Source organism: Aulonocara sp. 'chitande type north' Nkhata Bay, linkage group LG17 (genome assembly GCF_057382095.1).
Source record: "Aulonocara sp. 'chitande type north' Nkhata Bay isolate Kocher_YH1m ecotype deep benthic linkage group LG17, A_spYH_male_GT1.1, whole genome shotgun sequence".
Classification (NCBI taxonomy): domain Eukaryota; kingdom Metazoa; phylum Chordata; class Actinopteri; order Cichliformes; family Cichlidae; genus Aulonocara; species Aulonocara sp. 'chitande type north' Nkhata Bay.
In genome coordinates, this window is record NC_141360.1 from 12,906,674 (window position 1) to 12,927,374 (window position 20,701).

The 20,701-nt window shown below is 37.4% G+C and overlaps 1 protein-coding gene across 2 annotated transcripts in view; it reads left to right on the forward strand.

Annotated features, from left to right (window-relative positions):
• Positions 1-14,583, forward strand: part of LOC147309724 (BMP/retinoic acid-inducible neural-specific protein 3-like) — a 64,472-nt gene extending 49,889 nt beyond the window's left edge. For both annotated transcript variants that reach the window (XM_086269306.1, XM_086269307.1), the window contains 2 exons: positions 5,753-5,975; positions 12,664-14,583. In XM_086269306.1, coding sequence (XP_086125432.1) covers positions 5,753-5,975; positions 12,664-13,780 — 1,340 coding nt within the window. In that variant the 3' untranslated portion in view covers positions 13,781-14,583. The remainder of the gene's footprint in view (positions 1-5,752; positions 5,976-12,663) is intronic.
• The last annotated feature ends 6,118 nt before the right edge of the window (positions 14,584-20,701 follow it).

Below are 20,701 nucleotides of genomic sequence, written 5' to 3' on the forward strand. Positions count from 1 at the left end.
TGGATTGCGGTTGAGCTTGACTTCATGGCCTCGATGATTTAATGATATGTTCAATTTTCTGTGACTTACAAAGTATGAGGATCATTAATATTAAAAGATGTGTGATTTCTGTAAAACAAAGGATGTTTTGAGGAGGTATTCTAAAACAATTAAATATCAGCTACGTTAAGGCTCTTAACAAATGAATGAAATGAAGGTACCTTACTTCATTGTGTTGATGTAAAAATCTTATAAATCCAATCCTGCCGTAAAGCAGCACTGATTATTGATCAGTAACACTTGTCTTAGTGGCCTAATACAGCAAGAGGTATTAAGTAAATAGCTGACGTAGTAGAAACAGCAAAATAATGAAATTAATAAAATTTCTCTGGTGAAAATCGAACCACTTTTCGAGCATTCATATTAATAACACTTTTGTGACCTTTGAACCCGTCTTTAGGAAAAAAATGCATGGATGATTTACAAAGTCCAGTACATGAAAGAGGAGCAATTACAGCAATATTACTGGGTCAACAGTGATTCAGTCAGAAGTAAGCTCTTCACTGCGGTAGGAGCTGTCATGCCTTTTGAAACACAATACAGTTGCTCTAATCTGTTTGCAGAATACAATTTAATAGCTTTGTAATAGCACTAGCAATGATGTTGCAGTTGTTTTAACCAATGTCTCATTAGCTTTTGCATTTTTTTCCACTAATGTACCCGTTGACCGTTATGTCAAACTCTTCTTCCTCAGTCTTGAATTTTACTGTATCTTGCAGCATAGCTCTGCATCCATGTTTCCCTGTCATTATTAAAACTGTGCTGCATCCACAGGCTCTAAGGGCATCTTGCTGTTTCACTCATTTCCAGCTCTGCCTTAAGCTGTTTTCAGTGCACCTAGCTGGCTGTGTGTTATTACCGGCTACATGCTTCTGTACTAAGGGCAACTTGATTAGTGCGCAGTTGGCAATGACTTAAGCAGCAAGGTGCCCAGAGAACTGCAGTTACACTGCTGTATTAAATAATGAAAAATAAGTTTCCTTGAAACCCCTGAGGATCTACTTGTATAGTCAATCTAATAGAGGACAACTCGCACCAGCAGCAGAGAGATTAATAATCATAACTCTTATTGTTAAATGAGCTTCCTACCATCAGAGGATGGTGGACATGATTTGTTTTAAGTCCCACCACCCACTGAGTGGTAACTGTTTAATAATTAAGACATCATATTTTTTATACCTGGATCAGTATCCTATCTCAGTGTTTGGCTAAGACAAACCATAGTCATAACAGAGCATTGAAACAGTGTGAAAAACTAGACTCAGGGGAGCATAAATAAGAGAGTGCACTTCATATCCAAGAGAGATCCAAGAGGCTTTAGTCTAAATAAACTGCAATATGTTGCAGTAAGTCAAATACATGCTTAAAGTTGCCGGACTACTAAGACGCATAAGTTATTAATTATAACCTCATAATTAAGTAATTTAAGAAAACCCTGCCAAATAAGCCTCCTTACACGCGTCGTTACCCTTCAGCCTCCTTGTGTTATTTTTGATAAGACCCACGCTGTGTCTGTACTTGTGTTCCTGAAAATCTGACAGTGTTTTCTATTTTTAAAATTGTACAAAAGGAGAATGCCGTTAGCTTCCTGGGTTCAGCAGCTGACAAGATAATAATGGTCATTAGAGCGCAAGTTTCCAGGGATGAGGTATTGTTGTCTTGGTGATAAAATAATAGTTTAGTTAAGAAGTTACTTGCCATTCCCACCTTCTCATGGTTATTCAACATTATGATTTTGCCATGATGTTAACTATATTAAATTAATCAGTATTGTTTTTTAGCCTGAAAGTACACCTATATTCTATATGTTTCCTACTTAATGAGCCAAATGACAGTATAAAATAATCAATAATAATAAGAAGAAGTGAATGTACCTATTGTTTTGCCCATTTTTGAAGTCAAATCTGCTACTCCTCCCAGAAACACAGGGTCAGCAAACTTACTGGAAAGAAAATACAAAAACAATTTACATATCCACTGAAACAGCTCAAAACTCAACGTTCAATGTCAAAATAAGAACAAGATACAATGTGAATCCATTGTAAGGAATGAACATGAATAGAAATAAGATGGGAGTATGCTAGTAATGTCAAAAATAAAAAAAAAAAATACAAAAAGCACTGCAACAGAAGTGAGTCTTGATCTGTGATTTAAAAGAAGACACTGACAAAGCGAGCCAGACCATTCCACTAACAAGGAGTCCTTAGAGCAAATGCTCGATTGCATTTTGTGTTTAAGACTGACATAGAAATTTTTAACAGGTTTCTGCCTGAGGATTTGAGGCTGAGCTATTACTGTGCAAGTAGTACAGTGTGTAGTACTGTGAGCTCACGGCCTATCATTTGCTTCCAAGGAGCCAGACTTCTTTTAATTTTGACATAGTGAGACATAGTTCTTCAAGCTTTCTGAAGGTCTTTCAAAGTTTTTCTTTGGATATTTGCTGCTTTTTCACTCATTTTCAAGACTAGTCCTTGTACCTGACCATTTTGTTTTTTTAAATTATTAACTCACATGACACAGACCGATTAATCATTTAAAAATTTAACTCAAGGGATAAACCAATGTTGTGCCAACAGATAGATACAAGATAGAGAACAAATTTTAAAACTACATCATCAGGTACATTAGGTACCATAAATTGTTTCCATCAATGGAAGGATGGCTGTCAAGAATTTCTAAAAATGAGTCTTCACTAATCCCATGTAAATGTACACCCATCTGGAACAACCCTAATATCCTACAAAACAACAATATGATAAACTTCAAAGGAATTAAATACTTGGTACATCTATTTGAAAGACTAGACTATTCTATTTGACAGATTAGTTTTACAACATGGGATTAACGAGAATAGATTTTTAGAATATCAACAAATTAAATCTATAATAAAAAAAGAAATTCAAGCCTTATCAAGTCAAATTACAAACACCATTAAGTGTGGTACAATTCCTCAATCTCAAACCCCCCAAATTACTGAATACTGCAAACTAAAATATGCAGGAAAACTCTCTGTTAAAATGACTAGAAACCCCAATCTACAATTAATACAATCCTGCATAGAGTGCACCAAATGGGTCAACGGATGTTCACGTTGGGTTTTGTGCTGTCTAACAGCTGCTCACACTGTCAGGGCAATATACCTGACAATTACATCCACCTGTTCAGAGGTTTTGGTGCCATTCCAGCCTCCCCTTCAGTTTTCTTGTTGGGCAACTTAGATGATTTCACAAGAAGCCATTTTGAAGGAAGGGAAATGGGGAAAAGGGGTCTGAGGTATCCCAGATTACACAAGAACATGGACTGAGAATCAGTGGCCAAGTCTTGCAGAGTATCTTGAAAAAGATTTCAAACTTGAATCCAAGTTTGAAGTCTTTGGTTCAAACTGTTGTTATCATGTGAGCAGGAGGAAGCCAACATTCAGAGAAGAGCTTTGGAATGTTCTTCAAGAATCCTCTACAGCTATCTCTGAGGACTACTTAAAGAAATAATATTTTTTTACCGGATATATTGTATCTTCATGTATGGTTGCACATTTCACTACATTTCTAGCAAGAAATAGAGAAAGGAGGAATGGCTCAATACTTATAGTACTGTTTATTATGGGGCCAGGGCATGAAGGACTTAAAAACTAATAAGTAAAATGTTAAAATCAGCTCTATGGGTAATGGGCAACCTGTATAGGGTCATGGACTCTATAAAATGGAGTAATAGGTTCACTTTTCTCGGTTCCCATAAAATGCCATTGCAATATTGGAACGAAGAGAAAATAAAAGCAAGAATGATAGTCTGAGTATTGATTACTTATTGTATCCTCACAATATATCTATAACACAGGTACTTGTAGGCCTTAATAAAAGTGAGTAATATTAACTCTTTATTGGAAAGGTTAGACTTTAGTTGGATGCTAGAGACAAAAAAGATTCCAGCTGCACGATGTGTAATCTTGATAATGTGGCTGAAGGATCAGAAATTTACTGCTCCTTTTTTTAAAATCACTTTTGGGCATTTTATTAGACAGTGGAAGGAGGCAGGAAATGTGAGGAGGGGGAATCAGATGCAGTAAAGAACCAGCCACTCAATGCTAGAGGCATTTGTATCAATGTAATAGCTAAACACGTGGCTATTGAGCCACTCCCACAGTTATTTTTTTCAGACTGAACACATTTATATTACCCTGGTTTTTAATTTTCATAGTCAACCACTTAAACCCCTTTTGTCTTCCAGAATAATAAATCGTACTAGTTAAAATAGTTGGGAAATTTAAATTTATTGGGAAATATAATATTTATAGTAATCCTTCTATACAGTGTGTGCATAGCCAGTCTACATTAATATTATATATTAGTGCTGTCAGCGTTAATCTAGTTAAAATGATGTTAACACCATAACCGCAATAACGCAGCAAATCTCTGTTAGAGAATTAACGCGGATCGACCTGTGCGTGGGGCTGCACAATGTGTCAATGTGTTAGCGCGGTTAGCTCGTTAAAGCGTTAGTGCCGTGCAGCCCCATGCACGGGGCGATCCGTGTTAACTCGCTAACGGAGACAGCACTGTTGTATATATTTCACACATACTGAAACATGTAACAAACAATATTCTCCTGAATGAAAAATTATTTTCTTATGCTACTTTTATGGATTATGGTTTTTTTTCTCCTTTTTTTCTATAACTGGACAATGATCTGACAATATCCTTTAACAGCCAGTGTCACTTAAACTTGCTTTGTCTTGTCAGATTTGCATTTTGCTACTAAGCTTGTTTTTATTGCAGGTTTGCATGACTGATGTTTTAATGTTTCAATAAGTTAAGCGCAATGCTAAAATATTTATATAAGCTGAGATATATTCTTATTCTTCTTTGACGCATAATCCTGTTGTTATTCAAAATGTAAATCACAGTGATGGTTATTACGATGAAGACACGGATGGGATGTTTTAAAAGACAGACTCGTTCTTGGATTATGCCATCTCATTGGACGCCAGTAATAGTCTTATCTTTTAAACTAATTTTAGTTAAGACAAATTAATATATCACACAATCTGCTAAATCTGTGATTAGAAGAAAGAAAAAAAATAGTGGTGGCGGCAGCACCATGTGATTTTTCTTTAGTTTTCAAAATACAGGTCATAGAAAACACTCAGCTTATGAATTTCACAGGAACATGTAAAGCTTTTTGCATAATCAGCAGGGAAGGCGTTGGGGCTTAATTGGTTTCCCAAATTGATGCTTTATTATCCAGACAAACAGCACGGTCTTTTTCTAATCAGAAGTGAGCATGTTTTCGATTTTCCATACATCCAATCATGATTGTGATGATATTGTTATTGAAATGTAATCTGTTAGCACACGAGGCAAACAGCATTTCTGAAGGGCTGACAGATGTTATCCTCTGTGCTCCAGGCCCATCCTGATTTCCCCCTGACAGACTTGCTGCAGAAAATCTGTATGCTATTCATTAATGAATCTTACCCCATCACCGTATTTAGCTCTGCCTTTTTCTATTAGCCTATGCTTCAAACAATATCACTTCCAGTTTGCCCCACAGCTCTTCAGTCTACATGGACTCTGCAAACTGATTTTCTCATTTTGGCTTGACTAAATTAGCCAAATATAGTGAGAAAGCATTCAGGTCAGTTAGGCAAAGTCAGACAGGAACAATCCACTTCTTTCCAACACAGACTAAACTATCTTGCCTGTCCTCTGTCTTTCAGATGAGTTCCAGAACTTTGTTCGAAGGCTTCCTACATTCTATGCTATGAACGCATCGGCTATTCAATATTTCTGGAAAACGGAGCCGACCATTCTCCAGCGCTACAAACAGCTGGAGCTCAGCACCCAGCAGCTCCTGAGCAAAGCACGACGCATTATCAACAAGCTCTTCACCCTCAGCAAAAGGTGTCAAACTCAGCCCAAAATTATTATGCTGAGAGAGAGGTGAGAAATATAAGTATTCCTGCTGACCTTTCTGTGGATACAGATGTGTTAGGCCGTGTGTTTGCGCGCATGAGTGTGAAAAAATAAGCAAAAATTCCAAAGCCTGCAGCCACATTGCAAGTCCTTTCAAGCACGTTGCAAACGGCAGTGCTCATTTATTTTCCTCAGCCCGCTCTGTGCGCAGTGCTTTGTTATCCCCTGAACTAGGCATTATGCTAATAATACACACAATACATTAGCACTTTGATATTCAACCGAGGTCTCACTGAAGTGAGCTATAGTGTCACACCTGATGACTTGGCTGCACTCCCAGTCCGGGTCTCCTTTACATTCAGGAAATCAAAGTTATCCTCCTGTGAAATTAAAGTTTGCAGTGTTTCAAAGGAATATGCAAAGTTTGGGCCATTTTTCCTGTTGGTTAACTTGACTGCAATGAAATCATATACTAAAGAAAATCTGCCGTGGATCTTCTGTTGATCATTCCATCTATTTTTGTGTTTTTCTCCACAAAGTTTAGCTATAGTCTGCAACAAAAGCTTATGAAAAAGAAATGTAATTATGTCAGTGCAGCTGAAGTATCCAGGTTTATTTTAGGAGCTATTTCAGGTGAGAAACCAAATATTCATCCTCTGCAATGTGATTTTTTTTTAAATAAATATAGAGCTCGAATCTCCAATTGCCCCCACCTTCATTTCCTCTATAATGAGGGAATATATCTCTGTTCATTCAAACTGTACATATTTACCTATAAAATCTATGGGAACATACAGTGTTGTAAGTCATGTATTTGGCTCATACCTGATTTCTTACTTGCAGTTTTTTTAAATGGAGATTTCATTTATTAAGGAGAAAATGCTTTCCAAACCCACCTGAATTAATCACATTTTTTGGAAAGCTGGGTTCTATTTTATTAGCCACATGCAGACCTGATTACTGCCAGACACACTAAATCAAGAAATCCCTAAAAAATCAACCTGTAGAAATACGTTATACTGGCGTCTGAAGAAGCTCAAGAACAGATGAAAAACAAAGTCATTGACATCTACGAATAGGGTTACAAAACCATTTCTAAGGTTTTGAGATTCCAGTGAACCACAATGGAGAGCCATTGAGAAAATGGAGAAAACTGAAAATTGGTGAACATTCCCAGGAGTGGCTACTAAAATTACTCCAGGAGTGCAACCATGGGAGATTTCCAAAGACCACTGCTGACCTTAAAGGACACAAAGGCTCATCTCACATTTGTCAAAAACCATATCAATGATCCCCAAGAGTTTTAGGACAATATTCTATGGAGTGACAAGGCAAGAGTGAAACTTTGCAAGGTTTGAGTCCTGTTACATCTGGCAAAACAAACATAGCATCATAGAAAGATCACACCATCAGTCAAACATGGTTGTGGTAGTATGATGGTCTGGGCTGCGGTTTCAGCAGCTGGACAACTTGAAATGGATGGCTTGATGGCTGAAATGGATGCAACCATGAATTCTACTAGAAAAATCTAAAAAAAGAATGCCCGTCTGTCAGTTCATGACCTTAAGCTCAGGGACACTTGGGTTATGGACAATGAGCCGAAAGACTCCAGCAACTCCACCTGGATGGTTAAAAAAACCCCAAATGAATATTTTGCAGTGGCCTGTTAAGGTCTGTGCTTAAATCAGATTGAGCTGCTTTAGCATCACCTTAGACAGGCTGTTTAATTCAGCTCTCCAATGAGCCTGAATTAAAGCAATTCTACAAAGCAAAGTGGTGATGTGAAAGACTCATTGCCAGTTATTGCAAAAGCTTGGATATAGTTCTTGCTACAAAGGGTGACGCAAGCAGCTATTAGGTTTAGGGGGCAATTACTATTTTACATTGAAGTGTAACAAATATGCAAAAAACTAAGAGATCAAGAAGAGGGCAAATACCTTTTCACAGCACTGTACATATATGCAGTGTTAAATTCGGAGTTGCTGCAAGCACAGTTGTGTTTGCTTACATTTTTAAGCAAGGTAAAGAAAAGGTTTTATTTCCTAAAAATAGAACACAAAAATTGTTTAGTTCACCTGAAGTAGTATATTTAGGGAATCCAAATTTTTATTTGCAGACTCAAACTCAAGGTACTGCACCACTTTAGTATATGGGTTTTCTATACAACCAAATGAGCTATACTGACACTTATTTGCAAAGATCTTATAAGGGAATAGAAATGTATTCAGGTTATTACCATTATAGATTGACCATCGCTATAGGGAAAAGTGTATTTCTGATATTTAAGGGGAAATGTATAAGAGCGATAAAGGCAGATTAAAAGATTGGTCAAAATCATTGTGGCTGAGCTCTCAGTCCTGCACTAGTCATACTACAAAAGATTCAATACAACGACAAATGGTTATTTTTTCGCATGATTTTGCATTTCTGTTTCCAGATGGTCCCTCATATCATATTAACTTGATTCTTAATGGCTTTCAGCTCCAGTCCTAAGCACCGTTTCCTCATATAGCATCATAATGCTGCAGAATCAGATGTTCCTTAGTAGCAATTTATGCAAATTAGGTGCGACCGAGGTCATTTACAGCTATATTCTTAGTAATATCTGTGCTGTGCAAAAAAATTAAAAAGATGCAAAATGTTCATCCCTGATGGAAAATGGTGACAGGTTTAGTAAATGTTCCCATCTGTGTATAAAAGCTTGCAAACAGCTAAATTACAATGATGAAATAGGCGACTTGCAGTGTTTTGAGCTGAGATGAATCTTCAGACAGCAGAAGAATGTACTGCCCTTTGTCAATGTAATAGTGAATAGTTACATATATATATATATATATATATATATATATATATAGCAAGAATATACAAAGATTTTATCCTCATTTACCTTACATATCATACCGCCCTGTACATAATGGCCCAGCTCACAGAGGATTTGTTTTTCATATGGAATATTTGTACATCTCTGTAGCCATTATTCATGTTCCAAAGCTTCACAGTCTTTGTGAGATGAAGACAACGCAAACATAAAAAAAAAAATGTAGGCTGTTACATTGTAAATCCATTTGGAGTTTCTTTTGTAACTTTCTAGTGCAGTCTTTGGAACTATGTACAGTATTTTTTTTCCTTTTATTTTTTTCCATGAATACAAGAGGTGTCAGGGCAGCCGTGATGGAGCTGCACAAAAACAACTGATAGGCGGCTTTTTCTGTGCTTCCAAAGTAAATAAATGTGGCTTGTAATGGAAAAAATGAAGTGTATCTAGTGCAGAGGAGAAGTTTTCTTCACTAGTCAAAATGTACGCTGTGGCAGAAGGAGAAAGTTCGTTTGTGGCATTGATCTGTGTGAAATGAACTGACAGACAATGAACAGATTGCAGAGTGAACACCCGGCTTCTCTTTTGCCCATACTGCACACTGCGTCTCCATGACAGTTTACATGTCCTGCTGACAAAATGTGCTTATGATGGCGAGACAGCTTCCTCTCTCTTGCTGTGCACAGTCTCCACTCTGGAGGTGAGATATGCACAACTGACTCTCGCTGATGAGTTTCAGACAAGCTGGGTGCCGTTAACACTGTTAACGCATTACATCGACTATCTTTTGACAAAATGTCACCAGATTTAAAATTTGATTTGAGGAAAAAGAAAAAGTCTTTTGCTCCTTTCTGTTTTTCTCCACATCACACTGACTGCGCTCACTGTGATGCTGGAATACTAGAGGGGGCTTGCCGGTTCAAAGCACTTATAAAATAAGAACAAAAAAATGGTCTCGAAACTAAGAAACACCAGAAGCCTTCTATAGACTTTAGCTCTGCATGATAATTATTTTTTCCTAAGATATGCATCATTAGTGAGTAAAAGTACAGTACACTGGAGGGAACAAATTATAGAGCTGGAAAACAAAAAGAAAGGAAAAGAAAAGAAAACGCAATCACAAGTTTATATATTTAGTTATTTTTACCACTGGAAGGTGTTCTAAGCCATGTTTCTTTTTAAATAATTGTTTTCTCAATTAAAGTGGAAAAAAACACATTTGAATATATTGCTTTTTGCACAGAACTGACAATACAAGTGAACTCACAATCATTTATTTCCATTTTTTTCCTGTAACTGTGAAGTCTGCAGCAGCAGTATGTTAGTTTATCCAGCTGTTTAGTACACAGTTTCACCCTTATCATCACTTTGCTTAGCTTCACCATTTGTGTGTATTTTTCCAGCCCAACTAGAATCTAGAGACGCAGGACTGTGTAGACGAAATCCATTTAAATATGTTGTGTAAGTTCAAACACAACTCGATCGTATCCAGTTTGATAGCTGGTTTAAAAATTGACTCAGTAGAATATTACATGTATTATAGCATCTTCTTTATAATCAATTGCTTCATATCCAAAATATCAAAATGTTCTTCAAAAATGTTTTGCATATATTTACTGCATTTATTTGTTGCAGTAAATATATGACACAAATACTATACTTTCATAGTATTTGTGTCGATATAGGAATATATCAAATGCTTTTCCAGTCAATGTATTAAACATTGAGAAGCTAAAATAATTTGTGGAAAAGGGTAAAAAAGCCTGATTTAAGAATTACATCTAACATTTATTCATCTATCTGTCCATCCTCTTCTGCTTATCCTTATCATTGTCGCAGGGGTCTAGAGCCTATCCCAGCTATCCCAGGGCGAGAGGCGGGCTACACCCTGGCCAGTCTGATGCAGGGCTAACGCTACTGTTTATCATGGGATCAAATTCCCAGTGATACACACACTCACCAGCACACGCACAGTGCAGTTTAATTTCTTTAGTCTAACAACTGTTTGAACAAATGGTACTTTTCCCTTCAAAATTATGTTTTTTAGATGTAAATTACTTATACATGCACTTTTGTTTCCCTTAAATTAATTTACCAGCTGCACACGGCTACAGCAACAGAACAGCCACTCTGCTAAAGAACAAAAGTGGATTAAAAAATCTGACAGATGTGGAACATAGCAAGCGACAGACTAATTTACCACATTATGTTCCTGTCATGCATTCCATCTGCTCTTTCATTCAGAAACAATTTCGGTATATTGCTTCACCGATATAGTTTGTGGCTTGGAATAAATAGAGCATTTTGCTAATCATATACTATATGTATGGTTCTACATGTACATAGGGCTAGACTAGACTCTGCACGTTTCCAACTTAAATAAATGATGTATTTTCCTAATGTGATCTTTATCAGCCTCTTATTAAACCTAATATTGTTTTATAGGAAATTTTGTGTGATGCCAAAGCCGAAGCTATGTTTTGATTACCATTTGTGGTTGCTTTGGTTGTTTATGCTTTTAACAAGAGTGTATCTTTTTAGTATTTTCAGCTCTGCCCAAAGTAAACAACATAAAAATTGTAACGTAATTAGCATTAGCTTATTTTACAGAGGGAGACTTTCCAATTACCCAATTAGCTCGTTTTCTTAGCACTAAATATAAAATGGGTGTATTTCTAACTCATCATCTTTTTTGACCTTGCATATTTGTAGTGAAACGACAAGTGATCCATCTATAGTAGGATGCGTTTTAGACTGGATAAGTGGACAGGAAATCTTTTCTACAGGGATTTCATGAAAACATTGAAGGATTTGAATGAATCGCTTAAATGTGGGACTTGCGTAGCAGGCATTGGTCTCTTGAGATTATGATGTGATACAGAACAAGCAATGACTGTTGATCTCCCCCATAATGCACCTTCCCTCCCCTACAGGGTCTAGTCAGGAAGCAGGCAAAATTTAACTTAGCTGTGTTTCTTCAGAAAGCACTTAACCATGCATATGAAACTCATAGTTTCAATCTGTTAGTTAAAGTAATGACTCAGTTTTACTCCTTACAGTGCAAGAGTTGGTTGCTCTAAATTACATTTAACATATTTTCATGTGTCATTAACGAATCATATAGAGCAGGAGAAGACAGAGGGACTTTGACATTTACATTTCATGGCTTCATAATTGTGAAGTGCCGCATAACTGCTATATCCATAGCCATATTTTCATTTCATGCCCACATATTTATTGTTCAACTTCCCATCTATATCCACTGCATCTCTTATTTATAGGCAAAAATCTGAAAAGAAATACATGCAAGTGTTTTTTTATTGTTTATATTTTTTAAGTATGTGTGAGGAAAAACGCTTTTTCTATGCTGAGTCATCTCTGTTTTTGTTTATAGATTTTACAATGTAACAGCTTCCACAAAGAAAGAAAGTATGCACTATAATTCTTAAAAATTAAAATACAGTGTTTATTCTTAATGAAATTTGAAATTACTCAAAGTTATATGACCATCTAATAATTACTCAGCTTACCTAATGTGAACAATCAGGAGCATTTTATAAATATTATATTTGACAATAAAGTAGAAACTCAACACCCAACAAAAGAGAAAGCACCTGATGTAAGCATAATGACCCGAAAGGGAAAAGAGATGTGAGCGAAGACAGTAAATGGGATTGTGAGACTTCACATTGATGAAAAGCATACGTGATGATCACTATCAAACTAAGTGGCTCACAGGTTTTCTCCATACAGAGGAGCATTGAGTTTGTCATCAAAATATAGATTTTTTTTGTTGTTTGGTTTAGAAACAATGAGATTAATGTTTGAAGCCATGTGATTCTTGTGTTATGTACTCTACATCAACAATGAATCTTACCCACTGCTCCATCTCTGTCGCAGGCCCTTTAGCTACTGGCTGAACTACATCCTCTCCATCATGTACTGCAGTGAAAACAATCACATCGGCTCTTACCTGGAGGAAACCCGGAGCTGCTCCTGCCCTTATGAGCATCCTCCCTGCCAGGGCTTGATTCCATGCACAGTGGGGGAGGGCACCTCCTGTGCGTCATGCTCCTATGAGAATCGCTCCCGCTGCGCCACCTGCAACCAGGGTTACATGCTGAGCCAGGGTGTGTGCCGCAACGAAGTGCCAGACTCCACTGACCACTACATAGGCTTTGAGACTGACCTGCAGGACATGGAGCTGCGCTATCTTCTCCAGAAACGTGACAACCGCATCAGCATTCACGGCATCTTTGTAAGCAATGACGTCAGGCTGAATAATTGGTTTGACCCATCGTGGAGGAAGAGAATGCTGCTGACACTGAAAAGTAACAAATACAAGTCAAACCATGTCCACATGCTCCTGGGGATGTCTCTACAGATCTGCCTTACCAAGAACATTACTCTGGACCCCATGTTGTCTGTTTATATCAATCCGTTTGGCGGGAGCCACTCAGAGAGCTGGATCATGCCCATTGAGCAGAAGAACTATCCAGACTGGGAGAGGACTAAATTAGACCTTCCTTATGACTGTTATAATTGGACTCTGACTTTAGGCAACAAGTGGAAAACATTTTTTGAGACAGTGCATTTTTATCTACGGAGCCGGATCAGGGGCACCTCAAGTAACGGGAATGGAACTGTATATTATGAACCCTTGGAGTACCTGGAATCGGGACGAAATCTAGGCTACATGAAGATCAACAGCATCCAGGTGTACGGCTATAGTATGCACTTTGACCCGGAAGCGATCCAGGACTTGATTTTACAGCTGGACTACCCATATACTCAGGGATCGCAGGACTCAGCCCTGCTGCAGCTGCTGGAGATCCGGGATCGGGTCAACAGGCTTTCCCCACCAGGAGCTCAGCCACTGGACCTGTTCTCCTGTCTGCTGCGGCACCGGCTCAAACTGTCCACTACAGATGTTGCCAGGATCCAGGCAGCGTTGCAGACTTTCAGTGCCAAGCAGCCAAACTCGATGGAATACGAAACAACCAAATTATGTAGCTAAGAAGTGGGCAGGTGGCCAGGCGCACAGATGGAAGAGCAGTCACCACACAACTCTGACGATAGTTAAGAGCAATTCTGGAGCAGTGCAAGGGACATTTGGGGGACATGTTATTTGTTGTCATGGGTCTCAAGAGTGCATTTGAGATTCTTATGTCAGCTTTTGGTATAAATTTGTATTACGTCTTAGAAATAAGGAGGATTTCACCATACTTGCCTCATTGTTTGATTTTTTTTTCTCTCCTGATGAAAACAATAACTTTAATAGTTATTAATATGAATTTCAATATTTGCCATCACTGATATTTTGCCAGCGTGCTGATGTTTGTAGATTGCACAAATCTGAATTGCTCACATACGTAAAGAAAAGGCTTTTGCTGATAAAATATTACCCAAGCAATGTAGTCACCTCACTCATTTCATTTCAACACCAGCATGTTCCTCGCTACATTTGCTTTCTAAAAAAAAGCCCACCATAAGTAATTGTTTTAATATCACAGTCCTCCTTCTTTGGCTGGAAAATTATGGGCACTGTGTTCTTTTTGCTTTTCATATCATGATAAAATCACTCATTTTTTTAAGCTCTACTTCACATTTTTGTAAGAAAATAGTCATTGCCATAAACAAAGTGAATAAATAAATGCTGTATTACTCCGGATTTGCTGACAAACAATGTATCATGTTCACAATATATGTTACATGTGCTCTTATTTTTATAATGCTGTTGTTTGTGAAGCAAAAGTTACAAAAACACTGTCTATAAAATGTATAATACGATTTGTTAATACACTAAATAAAATACATTTTTATGTGTGGTCTGTACATGGTGTTCTTGTGTACATAGATGCTTTTCTAAATTTATAATGAGTTTATCAGATTTATGATAGGGATTACTAACATTATTTATTCTGTTGTCACGTTTCAAAAATGTCACTTTTGATTTTGATGCTCTCAAGAGACGCGACTGAACAGCCAGTCAGTGGCATGCAGTGTGACGATGTCACATTTTATTACCTGCTCAGATTGCTCCGAATCCCAGCCAAGCAGGTGCTAAAAGAAGTACCTGATACCAGGTAGTATCAGGACCTAATGGAAAACCGTGGCGAACCATGGTGAGTTGATCCAAGTAGGTACTAATGGAAAAGGGGCTTAAATGCGACATTTCCAATTCATTTTTTAAAAGAATCATTCCAAAACAAAGCTAGATATTGTTACACTATGACTACTTCATTTTATGTATGATCACTCATTTTAAAGGTCACCTAAACAGGACAGTGATATCATTAAAGATGCTGACAGCTACTCTTGGTGCTGCTATCAAGAAAACATTTTTGATTTGAATAGTAGAATCATAATATTACTAGTTTCATTTGTTGGTAAGTTGTTTAGTTATTGCTCAGTATTAACTTTATGAAGTTTTTTAAATAATTTATCTATTTGTCTAAATCCAAATCTGTCCTATGACAAAACCCTTACTCGGTACACCCACAATCAACACCAGTCTCCTTCCTACTTTTGCAGCACTTCTTTACTGGCAAATGAACTAAATTCACACAGCTATAGTGATAACGCGAGAACACTTGAAGAAACTATTGCCATTGAACTGACTGCCAATTTCAAAAACCACAGTTTCATTGCATGAAATAAATCAGTCCACGCCTCCCACCTGAGCTGCTCACAATGATCTGCAATCACCCACAAATACTTTTATTTAATAACAATTCTGATTAATTTTGAGTCTATTAAATTGGGTTATTTTTCCAGTATTTTCAAGCCCTCACAACTTCGTGAGCGCAGGATTGAAAAACATTTAGCATAGAATTAATCAAATATGAAATATTATATATATATATATATATATATATATATATATATATATATATATATATATATACACACACACACACACACATATATAAATACAGAGACAAATATAAATAAAATATACAAAGGGGATAAATAGAATAAATAGGAATAAAAAATAAAAATACAAGTGAATTGCACATTTCAAGTATTGAGTCTATTGCACTGTTGACTATTTACAAAAAGTATTGCACAAGGTATTGTACAGTGAGGTGAAGAGGCACTACAGCTTAGTTGTTCCCCCCTCCTTTGTCCTCCTGTTTCCCCTCCCTCTCCCCTCCAGAGAGGAGTTAAACAGTTTGATGGCGTGCAATAATAATAATATTCAATCAATTGAAAAAATAATCAATAAAAACACACAAATTGTTTGCAATTTACCAGTTAGGAATATTTCTATTGTATGAATATATATACAAATATATAATAACAAAATTACAACAACATTTTTAACATGACTGCATGATGAGAAACACTCATTGCAGGAATAGTTCCATATCAGAGGAGTAAGAAATACATTTTTACACCTACTGCATCCCTGAACTTCAATATTGTGAGATTTATAATGACATACAATCCTATGCAAAAGTCTTGAGTCATTCTTTTACATTTATGTTATGCAATCAACCATGCAGTATTTTAAGGTTGGATGGACAGCAGATCTCCACCAGATCGTCTTCACCTCAGCAGCAGCAATCAGGTTCTCTGCACCAAAAATTTGAATTCCCTGAGAATTAATATTGTTGCTCCATCTGTTTTAGTGTTTTCTTCCCTCATTTGGATTCCTACTCCACTCCTCTGTTTGCTGCTCTGAGGACTTCTGCACTGCCTTCAGCTTCAATTCTGTTGGTACCTGAAAGAGAAGGACTCACCTGGAACACTCACCCACCTACACACTCACCACAGGCACTCTTAGCCTCTGGACTCCACCTGCCTTCAGTAAACCCCTTCCTGGATCCAACCAGTCCCATTCACAAGTAAGATTGTTCTCATTAATGTCATCCTTACAGGGAGTGCAGAATTATTAGGCAAGTTGTATTTTTGAGGAATAATTTTATTATTGAACAACAACCATGTTCCCAATGAACCCAAAAAACTCATTAATATCAAAGCTGAATGTTTTTGGAAGTAGTTTTTAGTTTGTTTGTAGTTTTAGCTATTTTAGGGGGATATCTGTGTGTGCAGGTGACTATTACTGCGCATAATTATTAGGCAACTTAACAAAAATCAAATATATACCCATTTCAATTATTTATTTTTACCAGTGACACCAATATAACATCTCCACATTGACAAATATACATTTCTGACATTCAAAAACAAAACAAAAACAAATCAGCGACCAATATAGCCACCTTTCTTTGCAAGGACACTCAAAAGCCTGCCATCCATGGATTCTGTCAGTGTTTTGATCTGTTCACCATCAACATTGCGTGCAGCAGCAACCACAGCCTCCCAGACACTGTTCAGAGAGGTGTACTGTTTTCCCTCCTTGTAAATCTCACATTTGATGATGGACCACAGGTTCTCAATGGGGTTCAGATCAGGTGAACAAGGTGGCCATGTCATTAGTTTTTCTTCTTTTATACCCTTTCTTGCCAGCCACGCTGTGGAGTACTTGGACGCGTGTGATGGAGCATTGTCCTGCATGAAAATCATGTTTTTCTTGAAGGATGCAGACTTCTTCCTGTACCACTGCTTGAAGAAGGTGTCTTCCAGAAACTGGCAGTAGGACTGGGAGTTGAGCTTGACTCCATCCTCAACCCGAAAAGGCCCCACAAGCTCATCTTTGATGATACCAGCCCAAACCAGTACTCCACCTCCACCTTGCTGGCGTCTGAGTCGGACTGGAGCTCTCTGCCCTTTACCAATCCAGCCACGGGCCCATCCATCTGGCCCATCAAGACTCACTCTCATTTCATCAGTCCATAAAACCTTAGAAAAACCAGTCTTGAGATATTTCTTGGCCCAGTCTTGACATTTCAGCTTGTGTGTCTTGTTCAGTGGTGGTCGTCTTTCAGCCTTTCTTACCTTGGCCATGTCTCTGAGTATTGCACACCTTGTGCTTTTGGGCACTCCAGTGATGTTGCAGCTCTGAAATATGGCCAAACTGGTGGCAAGTGGCATATCTTGGCAGCTGCACGCTTGACTTTTCTCAGTTCATGGGCAGTTATTTTGCGCCTTGGTTTTTCCACACGCTTCTTGCGACCCTGTTGACTATTTTGAATGAAACGCTTGATTGTTCGATGATCACGCTTCAGAAGCTTTGCAATTTTGAGACTGCTGCATCCCTCTGCAAGATATCTCACTATTTTTGACTTTTCTGAGCCTGTCAAGTCCTTCTTTTGACCCATTTTGCCAAAGGAAAGGACATTGCCTAATAATTATGCACACCTGATATAGGGTGTTGATGTCATTAGACCACACCCCTTCTCATTACAGAGATGCACATCACCTAATATGCTTAATTGGTAGTAGGCTTTCGAGCCTATACAGCTTGGAGTAAGACAACATGCATGAAGAGGATGATGTGGACAAAATACTCATTTGCCTAATAATTCTGCACTCCCTGTATATTACCCTCTCTTTCCTTCCACGAGGCTTCCAGCAGTCCATCACTGAGTTAACCATAACTCAAGCTCTGCTCCCGTCCTCGGTAAATAACTTGTTGTTTCCCATTAAACCTTTTAAAAAATTCCTTCAGTGTATTGAGTCTGAATTCAGAATATTCATTTAGCCAATATGAGGGTTTTCTGTTACGTGTAAACATCACACTGGTTAAGACCTTGAGTTAGGTGTCTTTTATTGTGCTGAAATGATTGATAGGTCAGTGTTAAGTGGCTTAACAAATAAAATGGTCAGATACTGACTGACTAGTTTGAAAATAAGTGAAAAAGCAACCAGTGTCCAGCATTGTTTTTCCTGTGAGGATGAGCCATTGTTTGACTTATTTTAGAAATGCAGCAATATGTGCAATAGTCAGTAGTGATAAGAAGAAAGTTTCTGGATTTAAGATCTCTTCTAGACTTTAGATTTGTTCTCATGCATTGATGTTTGATGCAGTGGGGAAGACACAGCATCAAAGCCTGATATCTCAGGTGTTTCTCCCCGTGGTTTGTAGTCTGTTGTAATTTGCAGGGTTTATGTCTTACTCCAACCTGAAATATAAGCCTCAAACTCCAGATCCTTTAGGTGCTTTGTACTTAGTGTAGTTTGCAGCTCTGACCCCAACACACAAACACGTTGTAGTATGCGTGTGTGTGTTTCACATGATGAAAGCACGAGTTTTCCCCACGTTTAGATGGCAGTGATGCTTTTATGCTAGAAGTCTCAGCTACTTCTTTCTGCTAGAACAGCAGAAGGATAAAAACTAAATACTTTTATTCAACCACATGTTTTGCACCACTTAAAGCTTTTTAAGCTTAAGGCAGCTTAAAAAATTAACAATGGAGTACTTTTAGCTATGCAACCGAACGATAATGTGTGATAAATTACTCAATATATGAATCTTAGCATTGCTTTACTTATATAATGGATTGCACTGGTAGAAAGAGTAGATCAGTAGATGATTGGACCTTGCAAAAACACTCTGACACAAGGTAACACTGTATGGAAAGAATACATATTTGCTAGTTAGATGAAATCTCACAAGCAGAAAATGCTTCACTCATTTGTTTTCTCATATCTGAGCTAAACTCCTGTAACATACTAATACTGTAATTATACGATAGCAGCAGGGAATTTATGCTTTCCAACATTTAATAGAACATAGCGTAAGCGTAGCGTCATTATTTTTCTGCATAGTTATTTGGCTTGAAATTATCCATGCATTACAGTAATCAAAGTAACCCCTGTGTGTAATGTTCTCTTACGCCATGTAGCCACTTCTATTTCATTTAACATAAAAGTGATGTTTTCCACAAACAGCAGCTCCAAGAGACAATAGGGAACCAAGCATGAATCTAATTTTTTCATGCGTCTGACTATCATTATAATGCTTCTATCAAGAAAAACAAAGAAAAGAAATGGAAATGTTGTACTGTATCTCTAAGAAAGAATAAAGGGAAAGCTTTTGCATGCCCACAGTTTAATGCCTTTAGCATTTATTATAAATGTAATGTGTTTTGCTCCCGCATTTCAAAAATATGCATTTTAGATGAACTGGTGATTCTAAACTGGCTGTACTCTAGATGTGACCCGGATAAAATGTTTGACGTGTTCAAAATCAACCATTGCATGAATGTATGATTAGATCTAACTTCTTTTCTAAAGTAGCATGAGTGGCCATTGAATCAGTCCAAAATGAGATATACATTTAAATAAATTGTTCACAAATATGGTTTACAGTTTACAAGCTGTAAACTGAGTTTTTGATTTGAATAACAGAAACCATTGATGTAAGTTTAATTTGTTGGTAAACAGTTTAAAATTTAGTTATGCTTACTTCCTGAAACCAACCTATTGTTTATTTATGGCTGCATCCAAATCTAGGCGGATAAAACCCTTAACTCAGGCTTTGAACACCCATAAGTCACACCAGACTCATTATTACTTTTGCTGAACTTCTTTATTGGTAAATTAACCTAATTCAAGCAGTTACACTGATTAGGCATAATGGCTACTGAGAGGTTAACTGAATAACACTGATTATCTCTTCATCATGGCACCTGCTAGTAGGGGATGTATTAAGAAGATTTTGTCTTCAAGTTGATGTGTTAGCAGCAGGAAAAACTGGCAAGTATAGGGATTTTGTTTGAAAGAGCCTAACTGTGACGGATAGACGACTGTGTCAGAACATCTCCAAATCTATCAAAAATGAGAGAAACAAAGTCACATCAGTGTAAGTGTGAGAAATGTAAAACCAGTTGAAAAAAATAGTTTTTAGGAACTTCAAGTGTTCATGAGAGCTGAGGGCAGATGGTCAGTAAACAAGTGTGTTCTGGTATCTTATATTAAACTTAGATGTTTTTATTATGATCATTAAGATTTTGCTGTGATGTGTTTTGGACCACGAACAAACACCATTATCACGGATATCCACAGATATTTAAGGAAGCACTGACAT